Source organism: Lutzomyia longipalpis, chromosome 1 (genome assembly GCF_024334085.1).
Source record: "Lutzomyia longipalpis isolate SR_M1_2022 chromosome 1, ASM2433408v1".
NCBI classification, from domain to species: Eukaryota; Metazoa; Arthropoda; class Insecta; order Diptera; family Psychodidae; genus Lutzomyia; species Lutzomyia longipalpis.
Genome location: NC_074707.1, coordinates 6,138,895 through 6,161,070, shown reverse-complemented (window position 1 = coordinate 6,161,070; position 22,176 = coordinate 6,138,895). Strand labels below are relative to the sequence as shown.

Here is a 22,176-nt window from a genome sequence, read left to right as displayed (position 1 = left end):
CTGAAAGCTTTCAGTACACACAGAATATCATGGACCAAGAGAGAGATTGTGCATTTAATTACAAATAAGGTGTCAGGAGGAATGCAAAAGTAGGGCAGACGTTTTGAATTTCTCTCCAAACAATATAAATCTACTATACATACTACCTGTCCCCCCTACAGTATGTAGCAATTTTGAAAGCATGTTGTTATGTATTTATAAAGAAACAAACCAGATTCATATTGATTTTCTATAAAACAAGTAATTAACAAAGCAATTATGCATACATTTACGATCAAATGAACATGAACATTTATTGCAAATTTTCACCACCTGAATTATTTATAGCCCCTAGAAGGCAAATTTTTTTTGAATTTAAATTTTTAAATTCTCACAGAGGAAAAAAATACATATTGAATGAATTGGTCAATTACGTGAAAAATCGCAAATTAGGTTTTATAAGAATGATAATAAAAATAGGTTTCAAATGCACGTGGATGAGAAATTCTTTGGCAGCGTATCCTTTTTTGTGAGAGGGGGTTTAGTGATCTATAAGTTTTTGCTGGAGATGCTTCTTTGGGGCTTCCTCTCTAAAGGATTTCACCTTTTCCGTTCATTGACAATATCCCCATAAGAAGGTGGTATTCTTCCAGGTAAAGGAAAAAGGATTTTCAACATCTTTCACAACCATTGTGGGGGTTCCCTTTGTTATGCTTTGATCTCTATGCCGCCTCCACAGTACCAGCCTATACGTGTAAGTCCTTTAGAGAGGGAGAGAGAAAGAGTGGGAGTAAGAACTTTGAATGGTTACACGTCGATACAGAGCTTGGCCTTAAAAGCTCAACATTTTCTCTGTGTGAATAAAAGGGACAATGGGGGTGACAGAGGTGGTGCAGAGATCGACACGTTTTCGGCAACAATGCAAGAGTAGAATAATTTATGCACAAGTTCGCACTACTCATTGTACTATTCCACCCCCCACACTGGTGTAGTCCTAAAAATAAATTCACATCCTTTTAGTAAAATATCTCTGTACTACTGAATTTTCAAATCTAAATTTAGAATTCTACGGAATTATTCAGCTGTGCGGGGGCGTGTGAAATATTTCATGCAATATAATAAAATTCAAAAGCGAAAGTAAACAAAAACAACCATCCCTTTCTCCCCTTCTCAAATTTACTACCACACTGGGAGTAAATTGTTGACCAACATTATTGGTGAAGTTTATGAGTTGAAATTTTTGGGAAATTACGATCGATGGAAAATTGCGCATCCACCTGGAAAGTTAGTTTTTGTGGGCAAACTATAGAAAAAGTCAATCATAACGCGTCCAGTTATAAGAGTTGGTGTCCCACAACGTGTAGAAGTTTGTTTATGCGTTGTAATACTATTTGTGAGCAATATTAGTAGGCAAAGTTGATTTTTTAGTGAAATTCAGCAATTTGATGCATAAAAATTGTCATATCTCTTGTTCTATAACACCTACAGAAATTTCATGACTAGTTTTGGAAAGGTCTTGAAATAAGCTATAATTTGACATATATCTCAATAATTTTCAAGGTCACCTCCAGAACACAAAATGGCGGATTTTTGTTTCACCAAAACAGTTTTTCGCATTTTTCGTCCTGAAGGAATGGTTCTAGAGGTTTCTGATGTTCTAGAAAGTTGTAGATAATTGCAAAACCTTTAATTTGATACAAAGTTGAGTCAAATCGGACAAGCGGTTCAAGAGATATGGTTCTTAGAACTTTTCAAATGCAAGAATTATTCAAATGGCCATATCTTCTAAACGGCGACATAGATTTTCTTTATTTTCGGACTGGTGACAGATATTGAGTCAGGCTACAACATATCAAAATTTAAAGGAAATCTATAACAGATGTTGGGAGATATTGCCCTTTAAAGTTAGGCAATTTTTGTTTTTGATTTTAGCGCCTCTTGCGGATGTTTTTGGAACTTGGAATGTTCTATACAGTTGTAGGGCTTCTTGAAACCTTTCATTTGATACCAAGATGATCAAAATCGGTCAAGCCGTTCTCGAGTTGTATCGAAAAAACACTTTTTGCTTAAGGCCGCCATATTTGCTAAACCGCTTGACCGATTGTCAAGTATGAATTGTTGATGAAAACGTCTCTCTGAGCTCTACAACATACTAAAATTTCAGACCTCTAGCTATAAGGGAAGTGATTGATAGTATTTCAAAATGGCGGACGGCGGCCATCTTGGATATTGAAAATGCGAAAAAATGAAATTTTACACCCATATTTCTATAGAAAACTTCAAACCTGAAGTCTCTATCTGTTACCATTCTCGAGCTATAAGGCAAAGTTTGGACCACCGGAAGGCCGGCCGGCAGGCCGGCCGGCAGGCCGGCAGGCCGGCCGGATCAAAAATTTTCCACCACCATTTTCGTAATGTGGGATGTCTAAAACGTGCTCATACCAAGTTTGAACCCGATCTGAGGTGGCCGGTTTTTCCGACGATTACAATACTTGGTGTTGGCCACGAAGTGGAACACCAACTAATAGTGTGATGTTGACCGGAAACTGATAAGGATTTTTAGTGGAAAAATTGTAAGCCTACCGTGTCGAGGTGAAATATTAATTTTTTGCCTTTTCTCACATTTCGGGGAGCTTTTTTTTCCTAAACATCACGACATTTATTATGCTGTATGTGGTACATACGTTAATGTCCCAACAACAGGACACATTGAATTGCGTGTAGAGAACGTTATTATTCTTTATAGTTCTTTAGTTTTTTTTAGAAAACATTCATATGAATTTTTATCAAAGATATTTAGAGCTTTTTTCACACCGATACATATTTTTAAAAATGTACCCTCAGTCCTTTTTTACAAAACCATTTTGTTTTCTAGTCAACAGGAAAGGATAAAAAGAAAAATAACAAATGGATTAAATATTTAATTATTTTTCCCTTTCATGCCATTTATTCCATGCAAAGACAATGAATTATAAATAAATCGCATGAATACCTTTTATATTTCAAAACGCACCACATCCCCCGACTGATTTATTTATTTGCACACATTATGAGACATTTCTATTTCCCTCTAAAATGACCTACTTATTCATGCAGATAAATTCCATCTCATGACTCCTCACAGCTCTCTTCCGAGTATCCGCATCTCAAGAATACACAGAAAGTCTTCCTTGAGAATGGAAGCTTTAAGCTTTCTCACTCTCGAATGAATTATTGGGTGGAAATACCCCCACAATATCCATATAGAAATTTAAGTATTTTGAGTGCGTACAATTTCACAAATCACTCCGTGTCAACGACCATGTAGAGCCCCCTCCCCCTGACTGTCCTTGTTGGGGCTCCACATTTCTATCATTGGTAGCATTCCTCCATCTTGCTCACGAGCAAATTTCCATTAACGCATAAATGGGAAATTGCAGAAAATTTTCTCTTCAGAGTTCCATGATCCATATGCGGAAGGGGTGGGATTGGGGGATGAGGCACTATGGGGGAGTACAGCAGGTCAGGATATCTACATCAATTGTGCACGCAAATCACGTTATTCGTACAAGTGAGATTCCGCCGCCGCTGCCGCCTGTCTGTCTGGCGGGAAGACACATAATCTCATTCACACTGGGTCGGCTACCCACGCACTTTCGCCACAGCTTTATACGTTCACCCACGCCTACCTCTCTCTGGCATTCCGCAACTCACGAAACGGATCGGAAAAGGGAAGTTGTGGTGAGAATCAGGTGGTTGGAGACACCCACCCGAGCCATTTTTTTAATGCGGAATCTTGCGCCGAAAAAGCTCATAGAGGGTGGATGAGAGATAAGAAGTTATGCTGAAGAGATAGCCTAAGTAAATAAGGTGTAACGGTTGGGGAAAGGGGGTGTTTAAACACAGAGGTGAATTATGTATTTTAGATGCAAACAATGATAATATTTCAGGCGATTTTTCACTAAAGAAAATTAATGAAAAATTAAACGCCAGAGCTTTCAACTATATGTTGATCTTAAAGGGTAGCTTATCCACTTAAAGGGTAGCTTGGATTGTTTTTCTTTAATTTATTTAAAAAAAAAAGTACAAAGCTTTTTTGAAAAGCTCACCCAAAGTTCTTTGAAATATCAATGGAAACTTTTGCAGAAAATTCCTTCATATTTTATTTACTTAGCCACCCACATACAACCTCTTAACTTTTGATCAGCTCAGTACTCCTGTAGTGTGGAGGCTTTCGTGACACAGTTTGTGCAGACAATCACAGAGATGAGTGAGATTGATGATTTTATTTGCCTTGTGAGCAGTCCAAAAGTTTTCTCTGGTGTGGGATGAAAGAGGATCCCTTTGAGACCCAGGTGCTTGAAAAATATTAGCACCAACATGTAGGTGGACATCAGCAAGTGGGTGGCACAATGAACTTTTTTACCCCGTTGTAGAGAAAAATTTCTTTATGTGCCGGACAAAGTTGTGGTCCTTTTTTGGAAGCTTCTGCTTGTTTAGAGGATTCAGCAAAAAATTCACAAAATGCGAATTCATCGTGTAGGAAGATGTACAAAAGTGTATAACCAAGATAAATTACTTCCCACCTTGCAGATTTTAAAATAAACTCACAGAAGAATTGTAATTTCTCTCAATGAACTTTCTAAATTTCTATTGAACTCAATCATCCCACCTAGATAATTCCAATCCTTAATTTATTCTTCTTTTGAGGAAGCATGAATGAATGTAAATTTTAACGGAGGATTAAAGAAGTTTATTTATAACATTGCTACCTGTTGCTATATATACATTTGATTAAAGCTCTCAAGTTTTAAGCACTTATTCCTGCCTACTCATTTGCTATACGTATTGTTGCATCAACATTTCAACCCCAACATACTTGGGAATATTTTATCAAGCATTATTCCCGTGTTTTCTTTGGAAATTAGGTTGTTGATATGTGAAAATGTGCGGGCCCACGCGATGCGGCCTCAGCCGAATGGCAACACACAGAGCACGCGGAGGAGCATCAACAGTCAATCGCACAAGGAATAAATATAGATTGAGCGTAGGAACTTGTTGAATGAGTGGGCGAAGAGATAATTCTGCGTGGGTGATGTACAACACAAACAACCACCCATGGCAACATTTTGATACTCTGTTGGCCAATGTTAATGCTCCCATTCTTCCTCCTATATGTGTGTGACGATTACAAGGGCGATTACAAGAGCAGACGACAGAAGTTTTGCATTCCACATAACGACCTGTTGACCTAGGTCGGGTATATAACACCGTCTATATACATTATCTTTTGACGAGAGGGTTAAAATGCGGCGTAAGGATGCAAAAGGAGATGTCAATGCGAACGTAAGCATGTCTCCCAAGAATATATGTACATCAAACCCGCATGATGTTGGAGACATGCTGAATAGGGGGGAGTAAAATTCAACTCCCACGCGTATTTTGCTCATGTAGAAAGTTTTCGCATTAAAATCCACAGGGGAGGAAAAACCTTCCAGATTTTCCGTTTTCTTTCTCATCAAAACAGCAGAAACAATTCACAAATTTCGGAATTAATTAAAACCCCTCAGCACGTCTTTCTACACCGAATGAGAGAGAGTTCATTGCCTTGTGCCGTGTCTCGTTTAGGCGTCCTGAGAAGAAACATAAAAGAAATGTCCATGGGTAATGATTGCTTTTCGGGAAAACTACATAAATTCAACTCCTTCCATTCCATTCGTCCCAGGCGTTGTAGGTGTACCTTTTATTAGTCGACCATTGGGGTACTAAGAAGAATCCCAAATGGCTTTCCCATGCGAATGATGTCCACACTCTGTGGAGCTTTCTTACTATATATACATTATATATCCTCTCCAAGTTTATTAGAAGCTGTGTGTGTGTTCAGCACCATAAATTTTCCTATATCGCCATCCATGGTGAAAGATGGACTTCACACGCAATTTATTACTCAATTTCTTACATACAGACACCCCTATCGAACACGTACATACATAAAGGCTATCTCCTGTATTTGACACACACCATTTTGTGACTCATTTGTGAGATTTTTCAGTGTGAAAGATTTATTTGCTCTCAAGGGATTTAGAGCATACAACTACCTCAATTGCTTTCGGCAGAGTCTAACTAAAATATTCTGACGCTTAATCTGATTATTCTAAACGAGTGAGACGGATCGTTTTTTTGTGTCTTTCAACTTCCTCAATAACACCGGAAAGTTTAACATTTATTGATTGAGAGATGAAGGGGTGGTAAAGTTATTGAGCTTATAATAGCGGGAGAAAGCTCAAGTCGAAACTTGTGGGAATATTCTCTGAGCTTTGAAATGTAATTTGTTCTGATTTTAGAAACTACTCTGCTCGACTTTCATATTACATACTTACCAAAAGCTTAAATATATTCGGGGAACTCACAGCAAAATGTAAAAGAATGCGTAAAACATTACTGAAACATGAAACGCATTTCTAACTTAAACAAGACGTTTTCAAAAAAAAAAATGATTTACGTCAACGTATGATCAAAAAACACGAATAGCTTAAGAGAGAATTTTTAATGCTTTTTAAGCGAAAAAATAATTAGGAAAAAAATATTTAAAAATTCTTGGCCTTTGCATTTTATTAGTCTTACATATTTGATGAAAATTCTTTTACAAAATATATGAAATCTCAAACAAGAGAGCCAATACAGGATCCTATTTGCCCTTCCTAGAGAATATTCAAAAAACCTCCATCCCAAAATCACAGCACAGATGTGCATATAATCATGAAAAGGCTGCCAAAATCGTCTATAAAATATGTCTCCTTGTGTGTAAAAATTTAAAGATCGAAATTTACGTGCCGTAAAATAGCATTTCAATAAAATGACGCCCACATTTTATTGGTTTGTTTGGCGCGGGTGAAAGTTATCTTCTTCACAAAGGGGCGTAGAGTACCAAAAAGTTTGTTAAAAGCCAGGAAAGGTCAATTTGCCGGTTCAGTGACCTTTCAAATAAGCAAATTTGTATTACGTGATGAAGATTTATTTTCCTTTTATCTCAAGCAGATTTTTTTAACGAAAAAAAGAATAAGGAGAACTTTCTCTATTAGCTAAGGGATACCCAGAGAGAAAATGGAAATTTACGAGACAATCCTTTGGGAGTTACTCTCTCAAGTACGCCAGAAGGACAAAGAGTACGCAGAAGAGGGTTTTTGCGTTTTATAGAGAGATAAATAGGGGATGAACTGTCTCTTTTATGCGATGCAATCGACCTAACCGAGTTGATAATGTTAAATAAACATAAAGTATTGATCCCCCCTTTTTACATTTGCAAACAAAATCCTTCACGGGGTTAATCCATAATTTGTGCCTGCAACCCGTAGCACCGTCGCAATTCCCACTTATCTTCTGAATTCAGCATCCCTTTCAATTCACCTGCGCTTGAGTAAACATCCAGAATTGCAAATACCTGTGAGAGCTCCTGGAACATTTAGTACCATCTCCCACCCTTCTGTATACGGGTGAGCTTTCAGAGAGTGACTAGACTTATAACTTATGTATTGTGCACAATCTACGAATTCGCAATTTTCCAATACATGAACTCTCTTACACACACCCTATATCCACCACTCCATTTATCATCCTATTCAATATGCCAGCATGATTTTCATGCAGTATGTTTCATAAATTCATGTGGAAAAGCCTCTATGGGTGGCGTACTAAGGGTTGCAATATTTATTTTCTTTTATATAGCAGAAATATTGAAGATAACCTATGAACCCCTCGCCCTTCATGTCTCTCTCTGCAATTTCTGACATTTTCTCAGAAAAAAAGGTTCTTTTGCTTCATTTTGATAACTTCCAGTTATTTTTCTAGGTATAACGCAATATCTCTACATCATTTTTAAGCTTCACAATATATCTCAAAAAGCGGAAGTTTGAATTTCAAATATATAAATTACGGAAGAGCTTTAAAGCTTTGCTAAATGTTTTCAGATATTACCTTACTTACTTTACAATCTCTACAGAAGATACACCGACTAGCTAAACTCTTTGAAACATCTATCATATAATAAAGAGCTTATTTTTAGCTTTTTTCCATCCAGCTTTCCTCGAGCTTTTCTACTCGCGCTTTGTTGTTGAAATTTTCTTCTTGCTTCTCTTTGGTTAATTCGATCTTCTGTGAGTCTTTGCTTTTCAATGGCTTATCGACTTGTGATACACCAAAATGCGAATATAATAAATCTCTCTAATCTCTCTTGAAAGCTAAAATGTCTCTGAAATAGATCAAAAACACTTGCGGATTACATTTGAGACTTTATCCTTGCAATTCCCCCGTTCAATGGTGACACAAATGGGGTCAATGTCGGGGAGTCATCTCAGTATAGAGATGGATTGAAATATGATTTCATCACTCTGCTTCGTTTGGGATTATCTCTTGTGGGAGATAACTGGAAAGAAATCCTTCTTTAGCATTCAGAAAGCGAGTCTCGGTTTTTTTTTAAAGTCGAAACATTACAAAGTAAATGATTTTTCTTGGGTTTTTGGGATTGAAAAAAAAAAACTCGCCTTCGTGGAATCCTCATTGGGGGTGAAAAGGGGGAGGAAAACACATTTAAAGGGTAGAAAAATATTTGAAAAGCTAAAGGCTGAGAAAAGGATTCGAGAGGTATTTTACGGCTCGTTTGATATCCAATACATTTTCATTTTTTTTCCTTATGCAAAATTTTTGGGAAAAAAAATATGAGGAAAGTGTTATCTTTTGCGTTTGAATGACTTGAACATAATAAAGTAAGGTGGGCATAATATAATATTTTTTTTATGTACCTACATAAGAATAATACTTACATAGTATATGTTGCAAGTACGTACGACACAATTGAGAGATAAATTGGAAATTTTACAGAATATTAACTTTATGTTGGCTTTCGCTTTGCAAAAGAAGGGAAATGTCCATTAAATGTGTATGAGAATGAAGTTGGAGAAATTGCAAAAAGAGATTGATAGTACAAATCTCGCATAAAACCCTACATATATGCTTCCTACATTTGCTTAACTTTCCATCTTAGAGCTGTATCCTGTGCTGAATTATCACACTTTTCCTGCAGATTTTATTCATATGTAACATTTTTGGTAGTTCTCTATTTTGCTATTTTGCACATGAAGTGAGTGAGGAGAAAGATGTTGAGCGCTTCCTCTATCTCTCTTTTTTATGTTCACCCTTTTTTTTGCTTCTTTTTCTTCCGAAAGCTTTCGTATGAACATTTATGCATACATATCGTATGAAAGTTTCAGAAAGCACGTTAAAATATCATCGCCGGAGATGGGAAAAAGTTAACAGAATGTTCATATCATTCTCATATAGTAAGCTTCATAGACGATATACACCACATTATTGCTTTGAAAGTAAATATAGATAAATTGAAGGTATTTAGCATTTTTTTAAAAGTATTTTAGAAGCTTTTGAAGGTATGTAGTGAGTTAATAGACGCTTTCAAATCGTTCAAAAAAATTTAATTTTTCAATTTTTGCTCACAGCAAATTCTTTCTGCAGCACGCTTAAATTAAAAACAAACATTGTGTGTGTCTTGTGACATCGCCTTGACTCTCACAGTGTGCGCATATAAAATAATCAAAGCTTTTCTCTTTTAGCCAGCCATACAATAATGTTCCGTTTTTTTGTGTGTATGTTGTGTAGTTCATTTGTAATGTGGTAACATCCATGCATCTTCATTCTATCTTTCTAGGCGGTCGATGGATTCCATGGCGAGTGGCCGAAGTGCTCGCCTACCCGCCACACCGTCCATCAATGTACGTTCCTTCGAGAGCAACCACAACTATCAGGGAAGTAGTATACCCAACAGTACTTTCAGCAATCTCACACCGGACTTTGCAGTCACCACAACACAGGTCCTTGATAATTTATCTGAGCGTGAACGTCAAATGATCCTGGCTGTGTTGCAACGAGATGAGGGGATCCGGCAGCGTGAAGCAACGAGGATTATGTAAGGAAAGATCACTGCATCATTGTTCTCTCTCAATGTTATATGAATTATGTTTATATAGTCAGCAGAAAAGGATAAAATGGTGTGTAGGTGCTTCTCATAGGGCATGTTTTCTGCACGAGTTTTACACACAATGATCTTTTTTGCATTTCATACCACCCCCACCATCATATATGCATATGAATGCTCCTCCATTTGGCTTTTGTTATATTTTCTGTATATGCATAATACTAACAACAGGTGATGCCTCCCACTATTAATATTCATGCTTCTCACGGTGCCATCCTTTTCATTGATATGACGTTAACAATGGGAATTTATAGTATCGCGGGGAAGGGGGTGGAATTAATTTATCCCACCATCCCCTTTCCACCCCTATGAAGGTATACATTTCTCACTTCACCATCATAGGCATGTCCTTTTGCAGTGAATGACAGTAAAGGCTACCTTTAGACTGGGTAAAAGATGGGGATGGCTTGTTCATGGGGCTTCTCATAAAACTCTGAAAGTATCCCCCTATACATTCCCGTAAAGAATTATTTTATTTAATGGCGATTCTTTGGTATTTTATGAGTCAATAAAGAAACATTATATTTCGCTCTTTAACGTGGTCATGGGTATCATATTTGCGTTCATGCACAATGAATATTTGAATAAAAGTAAGAACTAAATAAATATTCTACTTAACAATGAAGAAGTTAATGTTTAGCATACCACAAGAGCAGCATTGAAGCCGCCTCAATAAAGGAGTTTATTCATTTTTAAAATTGTCCTTTGAGGTCATGATAAAACATTCATTAAAAGCTTTAAAGCTTTTTTTTATTTTACATTTTTTTAACTGGGAAAACGTGGAAAATAATTTACCCTAAAAACATGTTAAAACCACGCCCCCATTGTAAATTATTTTATGCAAAAAAAAAAACAAAGCATATAATGCTTGATGATATGCTACATCATCATCAATAAAATTAGGGAAATAATATTAAAAATTCACTTTGTGAAACTACTACGTCGTACAGTATTCAAGCAAATTTAAATACATTGACGTTGGGGTTATATCATCCTAGCTAATATGTGGCAAATTATTATTCCGTTCAGGGGTGGTCATTAGTTAAACTTTTAGCTCAAAACTAATTCGATGGAATTTGCAATGACCAAAAATTCAAATTTATGGAAATGATACGTTCCTCTGACCCACAAATGCTTCATGAATTCTCCCTGAAAGCTCCCCCGCAAATGTAACAAACACAGCGGAAGTTTACTTGGAGAACTTTTTTTTGAGCTTTACGGTGGTGTTTTTTACCCCGGATAGAGCACATAAAAAGAATGAGATGGAATATTTTCAATAAAGCAGATGGTAAATTATCTGGTGGGCTAAACTTTTCAAATAAACGTGTACACAATGCATAAAAAGGATTACTTTACTCGTTCGGAGAATTTTATCCATCCACCTGACAAAGATAAATGGATTATGAAAATCTCCTTGTGCGAGGCACAGGAAAAAAATACGCGCTCAAGACATAAAAGACGCGAGAGGATTTCTTGAGAAAAAATATACAATATTGCGTTATTCGTAATGTAAAGGATATTTGATATGCCTCCTTTTTATTATCTTCTGGTTTTTCCTTATTTTTTTTATTATGAAGACAAAAGAATGAGAATTTAATATAATATTTCAGCGATGATGCTCAAAAAGTTTCCTCATCGTGACACTTTGACTTGTCAATGGGAGGAAAGTCCACACCTGTGAACTTTCTCAAATTCCATCTCAATAATGACGGGGAAGGATATTTTTTTTGCGTTTAAATAACCTGTGGTTTGTGGCATTAAAAATGCAATGCCAGTGTTTTGTGGAACCATTAAAATGCCATTGAAATATTTTATTAAAATTTTTGCATTATTGATTCCATAAATACTTTTGTTTAAAAGTTTTTCATACATAGATAGCATTTATATTGACATTTAATTATACCTGAAATATTTCATAGCGCATAGAATGCGCGAATAAATATTTATGAGGATTATGTGGCGGCCTGTTGCACAATTTGACATGTAAAATCTATATAATAAAGAAAGGCCTGTTTGTTGGTAATCGTCGTTCCGACTTTTCTATACAAATCCACACCGTTTGACCAATCGCGATGAAATTTGGTACAGAGGCTCCTTATAACAGGCGGTTTCAGATGGCCGTATTCATTTTCCCCCCAAAGCCCCCCTTCAGGTACCCCCCATAGAGATTTCATGCAGTTTTTGCAAATTTTTGAATTTGGCGCCTGAAATGTTGTATGAAAATGATTTCTTCTCTTTCCGAAATTTTTCTCCGGGATATATAAGTGGCCTCAATCAAACCATCACAATTTTTTTCCTCTAAAATTTGCGCGAAGCGCAACAAATCCCCGCGAAGCGGGGCGATGTAAATTGGAGCGAAGCGACAATTTACCTCGTTTTCTATATACCTGTTTATGTACCTATATATAAAATCGATGTAACCCTTCGAGATGTATTCAGTTTTCCTTCACTCCTTCACTTGTTGAGCATCATGTTTAAAGTTTGAAGCTCAAATAGGGTGGATTTTTGAATAATTTATAGAACTTTATGTTAAATATTTTCCACATATCATATTTTATGCATTATTATTGGTGTTATTTACAAAAATTATTGAAATCATTTTATATTCAATTTAAAATAATTTATTTTTAATTATTTTCACTGAAACTTTCAACTCTATTTAGAACTTTATTGCGATGAAATAAAGCGGAAAGAAATTTTTTTCAAATAATTTCTTCGGCTTCTTTTGTAGTAAAATATGTCGTAAAAATCTAAATTAAAACCGATTAAATAAGAAATTTTCCCCCTTATAATTTTCTCTCAAATCATTTCATTTAATCTTGAAGTGAAATGCAATTTTTCCGAGCTTTTCCCAACCCCTTGCGTGACCCGGCACATTCTAATCTCCCCTAATACATAGAATAAATCGTAAATTCATTTTTTTTAAATAATATTTAATTTATTCATAATTCTATGAAATATATCAGTTCATATAATTTAAAATTCAATGCAATTAAATGCAAAACCATAATGGATTTTGAAAGTTTCAATTAAACATGCATAGACTATCATTTCCCATACATACAGTTGGGGAGCTTTAGAGCTTTTCCTGCAAATTATTTCTAGAGTATTATCATATGACTGTGTGTTGGTGCAAAGTTCACATTTAGAGCCCTCAAAGTACATACCAAAAGCCTCAATTACTTGATGAATTAAATGACATGTAACCACTAAAGTTTAACTTTGTCCACTGAAATGAATTAATTTATAATTCCAAACTCGAACGAAATTGGAACGAAGAGAAAATAGTTCAAATTACAAATGCCACATAAAAGCGTAATTTGTGTAAAGTTCTTCGTAAAATAAAACGATTTATTTATCAAAAAACCTCAATTTCTTACAATTTTTTTCATCAAGAAGCTTTTTCATTATTCATATCAAATGAAATGCTCATGTTGAAGCAATTTGCAATATCTTTCGATTTATCTCGGAGGCACCCGGAAAATTAAGTGCTTTTATATAGGCACAGAGGGGATTGTATTATGTACATATAGATTTTCTGAACCTTCTATTAAGTTTGTCAGTCCTATGTCAACCCATCACTATTTCATATCCTTTTCCACCTCTCGCAAAAAAGGGTCTTCTCGCACCATGATTAATGATGAGGTGAAACAAATTCGATTTGGTTCCATTTATCACAAACTTGTCACGATATTAAACAGTTTTTTGACATGTTGGGGGATACGTGAAGAGTAGGAGCGCGTATAACTTTGGCAAATAAGGTGGTATTGTAGTGGAATTTGTTGCAAGAAAATGAGCAATGGATTTTAGGGTATTTAAGGGTTTTTTTCTCTCCCTTAAACACCCTTTAAACGGAACAAAGGACATTATCTTAATACTCATGAAGAAGCTCATTATGCTTTCTTTGTCTTTGTTTTAAAATTTTCTCAAATGACTTCTTTTAACAAAGTTTTATTTCAGAAGCTTTTCTAATTATATACATACTTGAAAGCTTTAAGGATTCTTATGCTTTTTTGGCTTCCCAGAATTTCCGCCGGAGTGTTCAAAGAATCTTTTTATTCTTCTTAGATAAGTTTAAAGGAATTTTGTGAATATATACATAACAAAATTTAGCTATTTGTAGTTTCATATATAGTTCATTATATAGCTCCAAAATAAAAATCCCAATCATGTACTCAATAAATATTTCAAATGTGCTTTTAATTTCCTGACCGGACATTAAAATGTCTAGGAAAAAAAATCATTGTGATCTAGAAGCATAAATTAGGTTGCGACTTATGTATGTATGTATACGGTAGTATGTAAGTATCAACGGGCAAATTCATCGTTAAATACGGTAATAAAACTTCTAAATTTCCAAATATTTCCTCTCTCTCTGCTGCTGCTAGAATTTCCCATAAACATTTTATTGGGGCTTAAAGTTAACTGAAGCTTCATTGCTTTATATTTCGTCAAAACTTTCCCTTATCATGGAACAAATAGGAAGTGTATACATATTACATCAATAGGAAATTAAGTGCCCTCCTATGTTTGTGAATGCCAACACTTCTTCCAAGCAACATTCCCACCTCCTTATGTGTGTGTGTTGTGAAGATGACTTCTCACCTGTTCCCTGGGTGAATGAGAGTCAAAAGAGAGAGAGTGTAGCATCGAGTAGTGTTGGAGTTGACACCAACACAAATAGGTACTCCCTATCATATGTCTTAAGAGATCATCTGACTGAGAGGATAGTGCAGTAAGAGCAAGATTCTTTAGAAATATGACTTCCTCTGACCTGAAGGAATTGTCTGTCAGAGACAATGTATGATAGATGAGAGCAACTTATTGTCCATTGAATATGATTTCATAGGAAATTCATGCCCTATGGGGTGAAGTCTCTTAACTTAAGAGAACTCCTCCTCGACCAAAGAATCTGACTTTATGATCACTCTGTGTAAAATTCTCAGCCGTATGTTTACTTTGAGACGCTGAATAGCTCAAGTCTCGGAACGTATAGTGGAAAGGTGCACGAATACATGGATATAGTGTCGTATCACAGAGTACACAGCAGGTAATATCTGCTGACGAACAGTTCGGTGGCTTAAGCAAAGGCAAGAGAGTTCTTGTATTTGTTAGCCTCGTCAGTCGACTTTTGCACTGCGAACGATTCGAAATTGCTTATATGATACTCCGCGAGTGCTATTAATTCACTCACAACTTGTGGCTGTTGCTCCCAATAAGAGTTATGTGCGCAAAGTGTTTTTGTGCCTGACACGGGGAAAATTGTGCATTTGTGCAGTGAAAATTCCACTTATGGTGGCACTTTTGCGATAAGTGATGAGTTCATGTGGAAATTTGAGTGTTTTGTTGGGGAGAAAAGGTGCTGTGTTGGTAAAGAAGTAACACACAAGACAGAAGAAAACAATGTCAGCGGCCATCATGGAGCCAGAGACTTCCAGCAGCAGCAGCAACAGCAACAATGAAGAAAAAGAAACTTGCTTAAAGGCAAGACAGGAAAATAGCACCAATAGGAGGTTTAAAGAAAATTTTCAATCTTTTTAAGCTTTCTGTGCTTTTCCCCGCGCAATTTTTTATCATTAAGTTTTCCACCCATTTTTTGGGTGGCCTCCCACACCCCACCCAGTGTCACCTTGTTGCCAATTGTGATGACTAAATCGCTATACGTACGAATTGCAAAAATAGGTGCTAAGTGTAGGAATTAGATCATTTTCTTACAAACTCAATGCCATTTTGGATATATAGTTTCCACCATACAATAAAAACGATGGAGACGGAAAAGTTTGATTTCTTTTTATTGCAATCGCGCACCAACGTTTATACGTGAATAGGCAGCAAACCGGTCTTGCTGTATTGGAGGAAACTTTAACACTTTGGTGGTGTTAAGGTGTAGAACAAATACTCGAGGAGAGATACGTACCGAAAAAGCTCTTCCGGCGCCATCCGGGAGCCTTGAATTAACTTTTTTTCTTTCGTATCCACTCAATTTCTTCCCCATCATCCGAAATGATCCAACAAACTTTCTTTCGGAATTTCTTCGCTCTCTCTCTCGCCATTTGATTAGATTGTAATGGGACAAAAGATGCCACAGGTTAGCATCCCATACTGCACAGTCATATGGCAATGTGTTCGTGTCGTTCATGTGGTTCAACCACTTTTCTCAATTTTTTTTCCTCCTCTTCTGACAGAGATTGTGGAGATTTTTTTTTTTTATTAAATTTCTTACCCTAATGCTTGGTTATATAAATATTTTATTACATAGCAAAAAATTGCGAATAGATTTTAGAAAGGAGCTTATGCTACAATAATGTTCAAAGGTATATGATTAAGCTAATTATCCCTTTCAAATGAATTTATACAGGGAGAGAAAGGATTGAGAGGAAATGAATTAAATTGCGTCTCTTAATATAAGAGATGGTGGGTTATTTTATATTCAGGATTAGAAGATTCTTTAGAACTTTTGCTCATTAATTTTTTTTTAATTATTGTAAACTAGCAGGATATATCCTTATTCCTGGAAGGGATAAAAATAGCTCACGAATGAAAAATGTTGGTTTTTATTATTACTTTTTTTTTAAAATATTTTTTTAAATATAAACTTTACCATCAACCATGGCTCGTTGGAGAATTATGAAGAAAAGTTCTACTTCTCTATTCCTTTGATGAAATTGTACATATTATGTAAACTATATTGAAACTATCTCATGTTACCGATAAGTAAATAAATTGGGAGCTTATTTCAAAGCTCATAAAGCTATATACAACGTTGTGAATATTCTAATGGAATGGATTGGTAAATAGAGGATACTGCAAAGCTCCTCATGCGTAGATTAAGCTTTATGGTAAGGCGATTAATAGTGAAACCTTTCAGTTATTCTTAGAATTTCGAATGTTTCTCCTTAAATAATTTGACAAAATTCCAAGAAAAAGACTTCATTCTCCAATGCAAATTAAAATTCTTGATAATTTATTTATCAGGGTAAAATTAAATTACTATTTTTTTACATTCAAAGGGTACAGAATTCTTCTCTTTCTAACGATTTCTTTTTTTCTGAAATTTTTATGCAAAACACTGTGAAGAACCTCGTGTGAAAATCACAATTATGCATCGTTGCAATTTAGAATTATCACCCTGCTATTCATATCAATCAGAAGAATCTTGTTCTCAGTCTCACGATGCATTAAGCAAGACGCAATTCTTTTAATCATGTCAACATTTTTTTTATCTCCCAACAGCGTCTCATTTTATATATTTTTCTTTGAATTTTCTCTCAGCAATTCACCCAAATACATCACTTAATCACTTAATTGACTAACTGCTCAATAAATTAGAACAATTTTGCATGCCGCTGTTGATGTTTATGCAAAAAACATCCATGTTACGGTATTGAGATTGACCACAAAATGTGCTACAAACACGCGGTCATCCATCACACATCGTGTAACTAAACATCCGCGACCTGTTGAGATGTATTTAATTACACCGAATATAGGTCAATGCTAGATAGGTACATTAGAACTTTAAATCGCAACGTGAATGCAACGGGAAATGGGTCCATAAATAAATATATAAATTTTCTCCACCCTCGTGTGTTACTTGAACTTGGATATCTGTTGAACTTGTTGCATTTTCTTGCACACAAACCAAATTCCCGGCACATTCCTTCTATTCTTCTTTAAACCATGTGTGAGAGAGAAAAAAACGTCTAAATTCATGTGATTTTCCATGCAGTGAAAAGATATGTAAGTGGATTTATATACTATGAGAAATTCATGTCTCACATTTAAATTGTGTCACGAATATTTTCATTCGATGTGAGCTTTGGTATAAGACGCACGATAGAAGAAAATAAGACATATAGCCGCCCAGACAAACCCACATTGTAATGTTTTCAGTATAAATTGTATTTAAAATGTAATTTAAACAAAATGCATACAACCCTTACAAAAAAGTACTTGCTACCATTTTTGCGCTACCATGAAAATGCAAAGAAAATTTAATTACTTTTCATGCTATGCATATAAAAATATTAATCTTGTTTCTCGATGTGCTTCTGGTACAGCAACAATGCTGCTGGTGTGTGTTGCATATAAAACCTACGCATTGGAAATGATACCAACAACACATTTCACAAGCAAAAGAGATATGAAAATTTAGTGAGTTTTCGTAAAATGTGAGAAATTGTTGCAATTGTTTGGGAAACAAATTATAAATCTAATTATAAGTATATGTATGAAATGTGTAGTTCCGGTGATTGTTAGACATTTAATTCCTCTTTTATCGCAACATGTTGCTGTGAATGTTATATTTACTTAAAATGCACATTTTCTCGCCACAGCCACTATGCTGCACACACAATCCCCCAATTTTCATGTTTAATTAGACTTTTAAATTACAAAATTAATATGCTACTCCAGTCGTTATTCCATAAGAGATGGGTAATAATCGAGAATCTTCAGCACGAAGAGCAATTTCTCTTGTCAAACTTACATAATTTCTCAATGGATCTCTCTCTTTCTTATTTCTTAGATAATTTCACCTAATTTTGTGTGATTAATCCTTCTCCTATGTAGCTTGTCTAGTGTAAAGTCTCTCACGTAATTAAATATCAACTATAGTCTCTCACTCAGATGTAAATTAAGAAACATGAGTTAATGAGATGATCTTCACGGAAAATAGGTAAATAAATATAACGTTCTATTTATAGAGAAAATGTGATTAGAAGCAATTCTTTGTACTTAATTCAATCAACTGTAATTGCATTTTATATGGCTAAATCAATTGAACAAGACACAAGACGGTCTTTGGGGGTAAATTTATCTGCATTTTCTCATAATGAATAATGGATGAATGTTGGAAATTAGTGCTGCAAAATTGTATACAGCAATTCAAACATTGCGCGTTTGTATTTTTAATTTAACATTTCAGTTTATGCCATTTGGAACTAACACGATAAATTAGAGAAATTAAATGGAAAACAATTTCCCTCCCACTGTTAACTCTATATCGATTAACTCTACGAATTTTATTTAAGCTCTCTTAAAATTGGATTTATTTTAAAATTGATATTTTTGTTTAAAAATTACATATTTTCATGTCAAACAGATGCTATGTGTAAGTGCGGAAAGATAAAAACAATAATAATTAGATATAAAATTATAAATTGAAAGTGTTGAGACACAGCAATTAAGCCATTCAATGCGGCGATGAATGAAAACGTTTTCAAGCTTCTCTTCCACTTTTATGTGCAATTTTCTGCTTATCAGACTGAAGAAAGAAGAAGTGAGCACAAAAATGTCTCAATAATTCAATTATCTCAAATCTAAAGTACATGTTTGTACAAAAATACTTTCACAAAATTCCTAAATGTCGTTCAACTGAATTCCCCCTAAGATTACAATACACAACAGAAACTAATAAAGATTTTTCACACACTCCTCCTTATCTCGGGATTAACTAATTATGTCACTACTTGGGGAACTTTTAATTTGAGTTTAGCAAAAAAAAGAATCATAACACTTGTTTTTTTTTCTTTAAGTACAAAACCATTGCGCACATAGCTTTGAGATATTTGGCCTGTAATCTCAAGTTTTTGGCACCGCTGGGATTTCTATGTGATTGAGGTTACATTATAAACAGCTTTTTGGACAAAAGTTTGCACGCGGCGGAAAATAAAGAGAAAAAAGTCTCTAAGGATTAAGCGTAAAACCATATTGATTTTATCTCAAAAAAGCCTTATCACGGGTGGAGGAGAACATTTACTCCCGGAGCTGTGTAAAGTAAAAAGTTTTCCTCACTTGTTTGTCTATTACAGCAGCTTCTTTTCCCGTTTGCTCTTGGACGCAATAATGGAAACTTTTCCACGCTTTATATGCTTGATATATAGTATAATAGATTTATGGCTATAGCAGAAAGCTCATGGTGTGTTTTCTTAGTATAATCTCTGCACAAATTGAGGTGCAAAAAGGAGGAGAAAAATCACACAAATCATACTCAATGTCCTTCAATGAGTTTCTTCAGGAAGTTTTTTTTCTTACTCATACCACTCCGATGTTGCGTATTTCATTCAATTTCCTTTAACTCCCTTTGAGCTTTTTGTTTTTTTTTGTTTCTTCTTCCTTACACGCAGTAAGGAAATATTGTACTGGTCAATAAAAAAATACCTGTGAGAAAGAAAATAGAACTTGAAATGAACCTCTTTTCATGGAAAGGAAAAGATTTTCTTTATACTTTTGCACTAATAAATTTTATTCAGAATTTCAGTTTTCTATAATTAAAATTGGCAAGAATTAAACCATTTCTTTTATCCACAAGTAGGCAACTTTAATTGGAACTTTAATTTAAATTATTTAAGGAAAAGAAAAGCAAGGATTGAAATTTAGAATTTTACAAGTTACTTTAAATGACTTTTATGTTGGGCGCCACTCGTCATTCGACGAGAATTGTTAGACATGAAACATAGTTACTTGATACAGGTTTTCGCTGATTCCTGTCTCTTCGGCGAGTGTCCTCGCACGCCACGTCCCATTGACATCCATCGGCATCTGGCTTGAGGACTTTCCCCATTCCCGGGAGGGAATCCATGTCAGCCACTTGGTGTTCTCTGGATGCTGCTTTCCCCAGTCCCGCGAGGGAATCCATGTCTTCCACTTGGTGTTCTCCTGATGCTCATCCTTCGGCGTCAGGCTTGAGGACTTTCCCCATCCCCGAAAGGGAATCCATGTCCTCCACTCGGAGTTCTCCTGAAGCTCATCTCGGTGGAGGGCATCTTCACAACCGTCGGTCTCACGACGCACAGCACGTAGAATTCGTCTCCCACGACGAATGTTGCAGTGTAGAAGCTTCTTCCATCTTTGGGTACTCACTTCTGCCCTTCTTCTGCCATTGGCTCGGCAGTGAAAGGGTTTTCCTTTGCTCACGGAGCCCGTGGGGTCACATCCATCGACATGGGGCATCGTAGACGGCAGCATCTTTTCCTTTCCAGTGGGAGAGCGATGGTACTTCTCTTCTTCGCACTTCGGGTGCAGCCCCTTCCGGCTCAATCCGGACAGTAGCCTCTTCCGTCCACTCACGCGCGGATCACTCAACGACATTCTATGGGGATTTTTGGGGCCAAGAGCTCGGCTCCCCAATTCCGTGCGGATACTCTGGGAATCAAGACAAAACCTATATTAAAATAAATTTCCAATGAGGAGGGGACGTCACAAATCTCATTAATCTGTCCCACATAAAACCTCAGAAAAAACAATTCTAGCAGTTGGCCAATATTAAGGTTGAGAGCCTGAAAAATTTAATGAAATTTATGAAATTTACGACAGTTTGAAAAATCAAGAAAATCCATGGAAAAGCGAACGCTACAAACTTTTATGATGAAAAAAAAGCTTAAATAAATACCGAACAATTAGGAGCTTTTAGAATTTTTGTATAGGTATTGAATTCTATGCCTTTTAGTGCTAATTACAAAACATTAATCATTCTAGTTTTGATGGAATGTTTAGTTAATTGTTTAGTCGTGACTTTGTGAACTCTTAACCTTGTCTTTTAGCGTAAATTGAATTGACGGTTAAATTATTCTTTTAATGGCAATGGCGATGGGCAAAAAGATTTTTAATGGTAATTCCTTCTTCTAGCATCTCAACGTTTTCTTCATGATAAACTTTTTCGAATCTCCTTCCAAGTAAAAACATTCAAAGTTTATTTAAAATTCCCATAATTCTAGCTCTTAAGATTCTAATCTAACTAATAGATTTGCGCAGTTATTTGAATCACAGAAACCATCTTATGGATTTTATCTCTGATCATTTATTAATTTATATAGTTCGTGTGATTCGCAAAACCTTTATTGTTTCATACATATGTACATAGCCAGATTGTCTATTCAAAATACATTTGTGGTATCATTGCTGTACGTATGCTAGGTACGTGGAAATTTCACATCGAGAATCCAACTGATTTGTTGACAAAAGCAATTGTACAGAGAAACGCAAAAGGAGAGTGATTGACATGAAATTTATTTAACAGCGTTTGATGTTAATAACGGTTGGGTTTCCGTTTAAGCAAATAAAGGATTGAATTTTATGTGACTTCAAAAGACACACGTCACAGTGTTTATGTATCCATTTTGAATATTACTTATGAGAAAGTATAAATATTTTTCCTGTTTTATGTGTACAAT

General features: G+C 35.5%; 1 protein-coding gene across 12 annotated transcripts in view; it reads left to right on the top strand.

The window, feature by feature from the left end:
* LOC129786747 (uncharacterized) overlaps nt 1–22,176 on the top strand; it is an 84,976-nt gene that overhangs the window by 15,228 nt on the left and 47,572 nt on the right. For 5 of the 12 annotated variants that reach the window (XM_055821942.1, XM_055821940.1, XM_055821941.1 and 2 more), the window contains exon 1: nt 9,669–9,934. In XM_055821942.1, coding sequence (XP_055677917.1) covers nt 9,684–9,934 — 251 coding nt within the window. In that variant the 5' untranslated portion in view covers nt 9,669–9,683. Of the gene's footprint in view, nt 1–9,668; nt 9,935–14,964; nt 15,517–22,176 lie in introns of those variants that run through there. The other 7 variants (XM_055821945.1, XM_055821939.1, XM_055821944.1 and 4 more) reach the window with 4 other exon arrangements.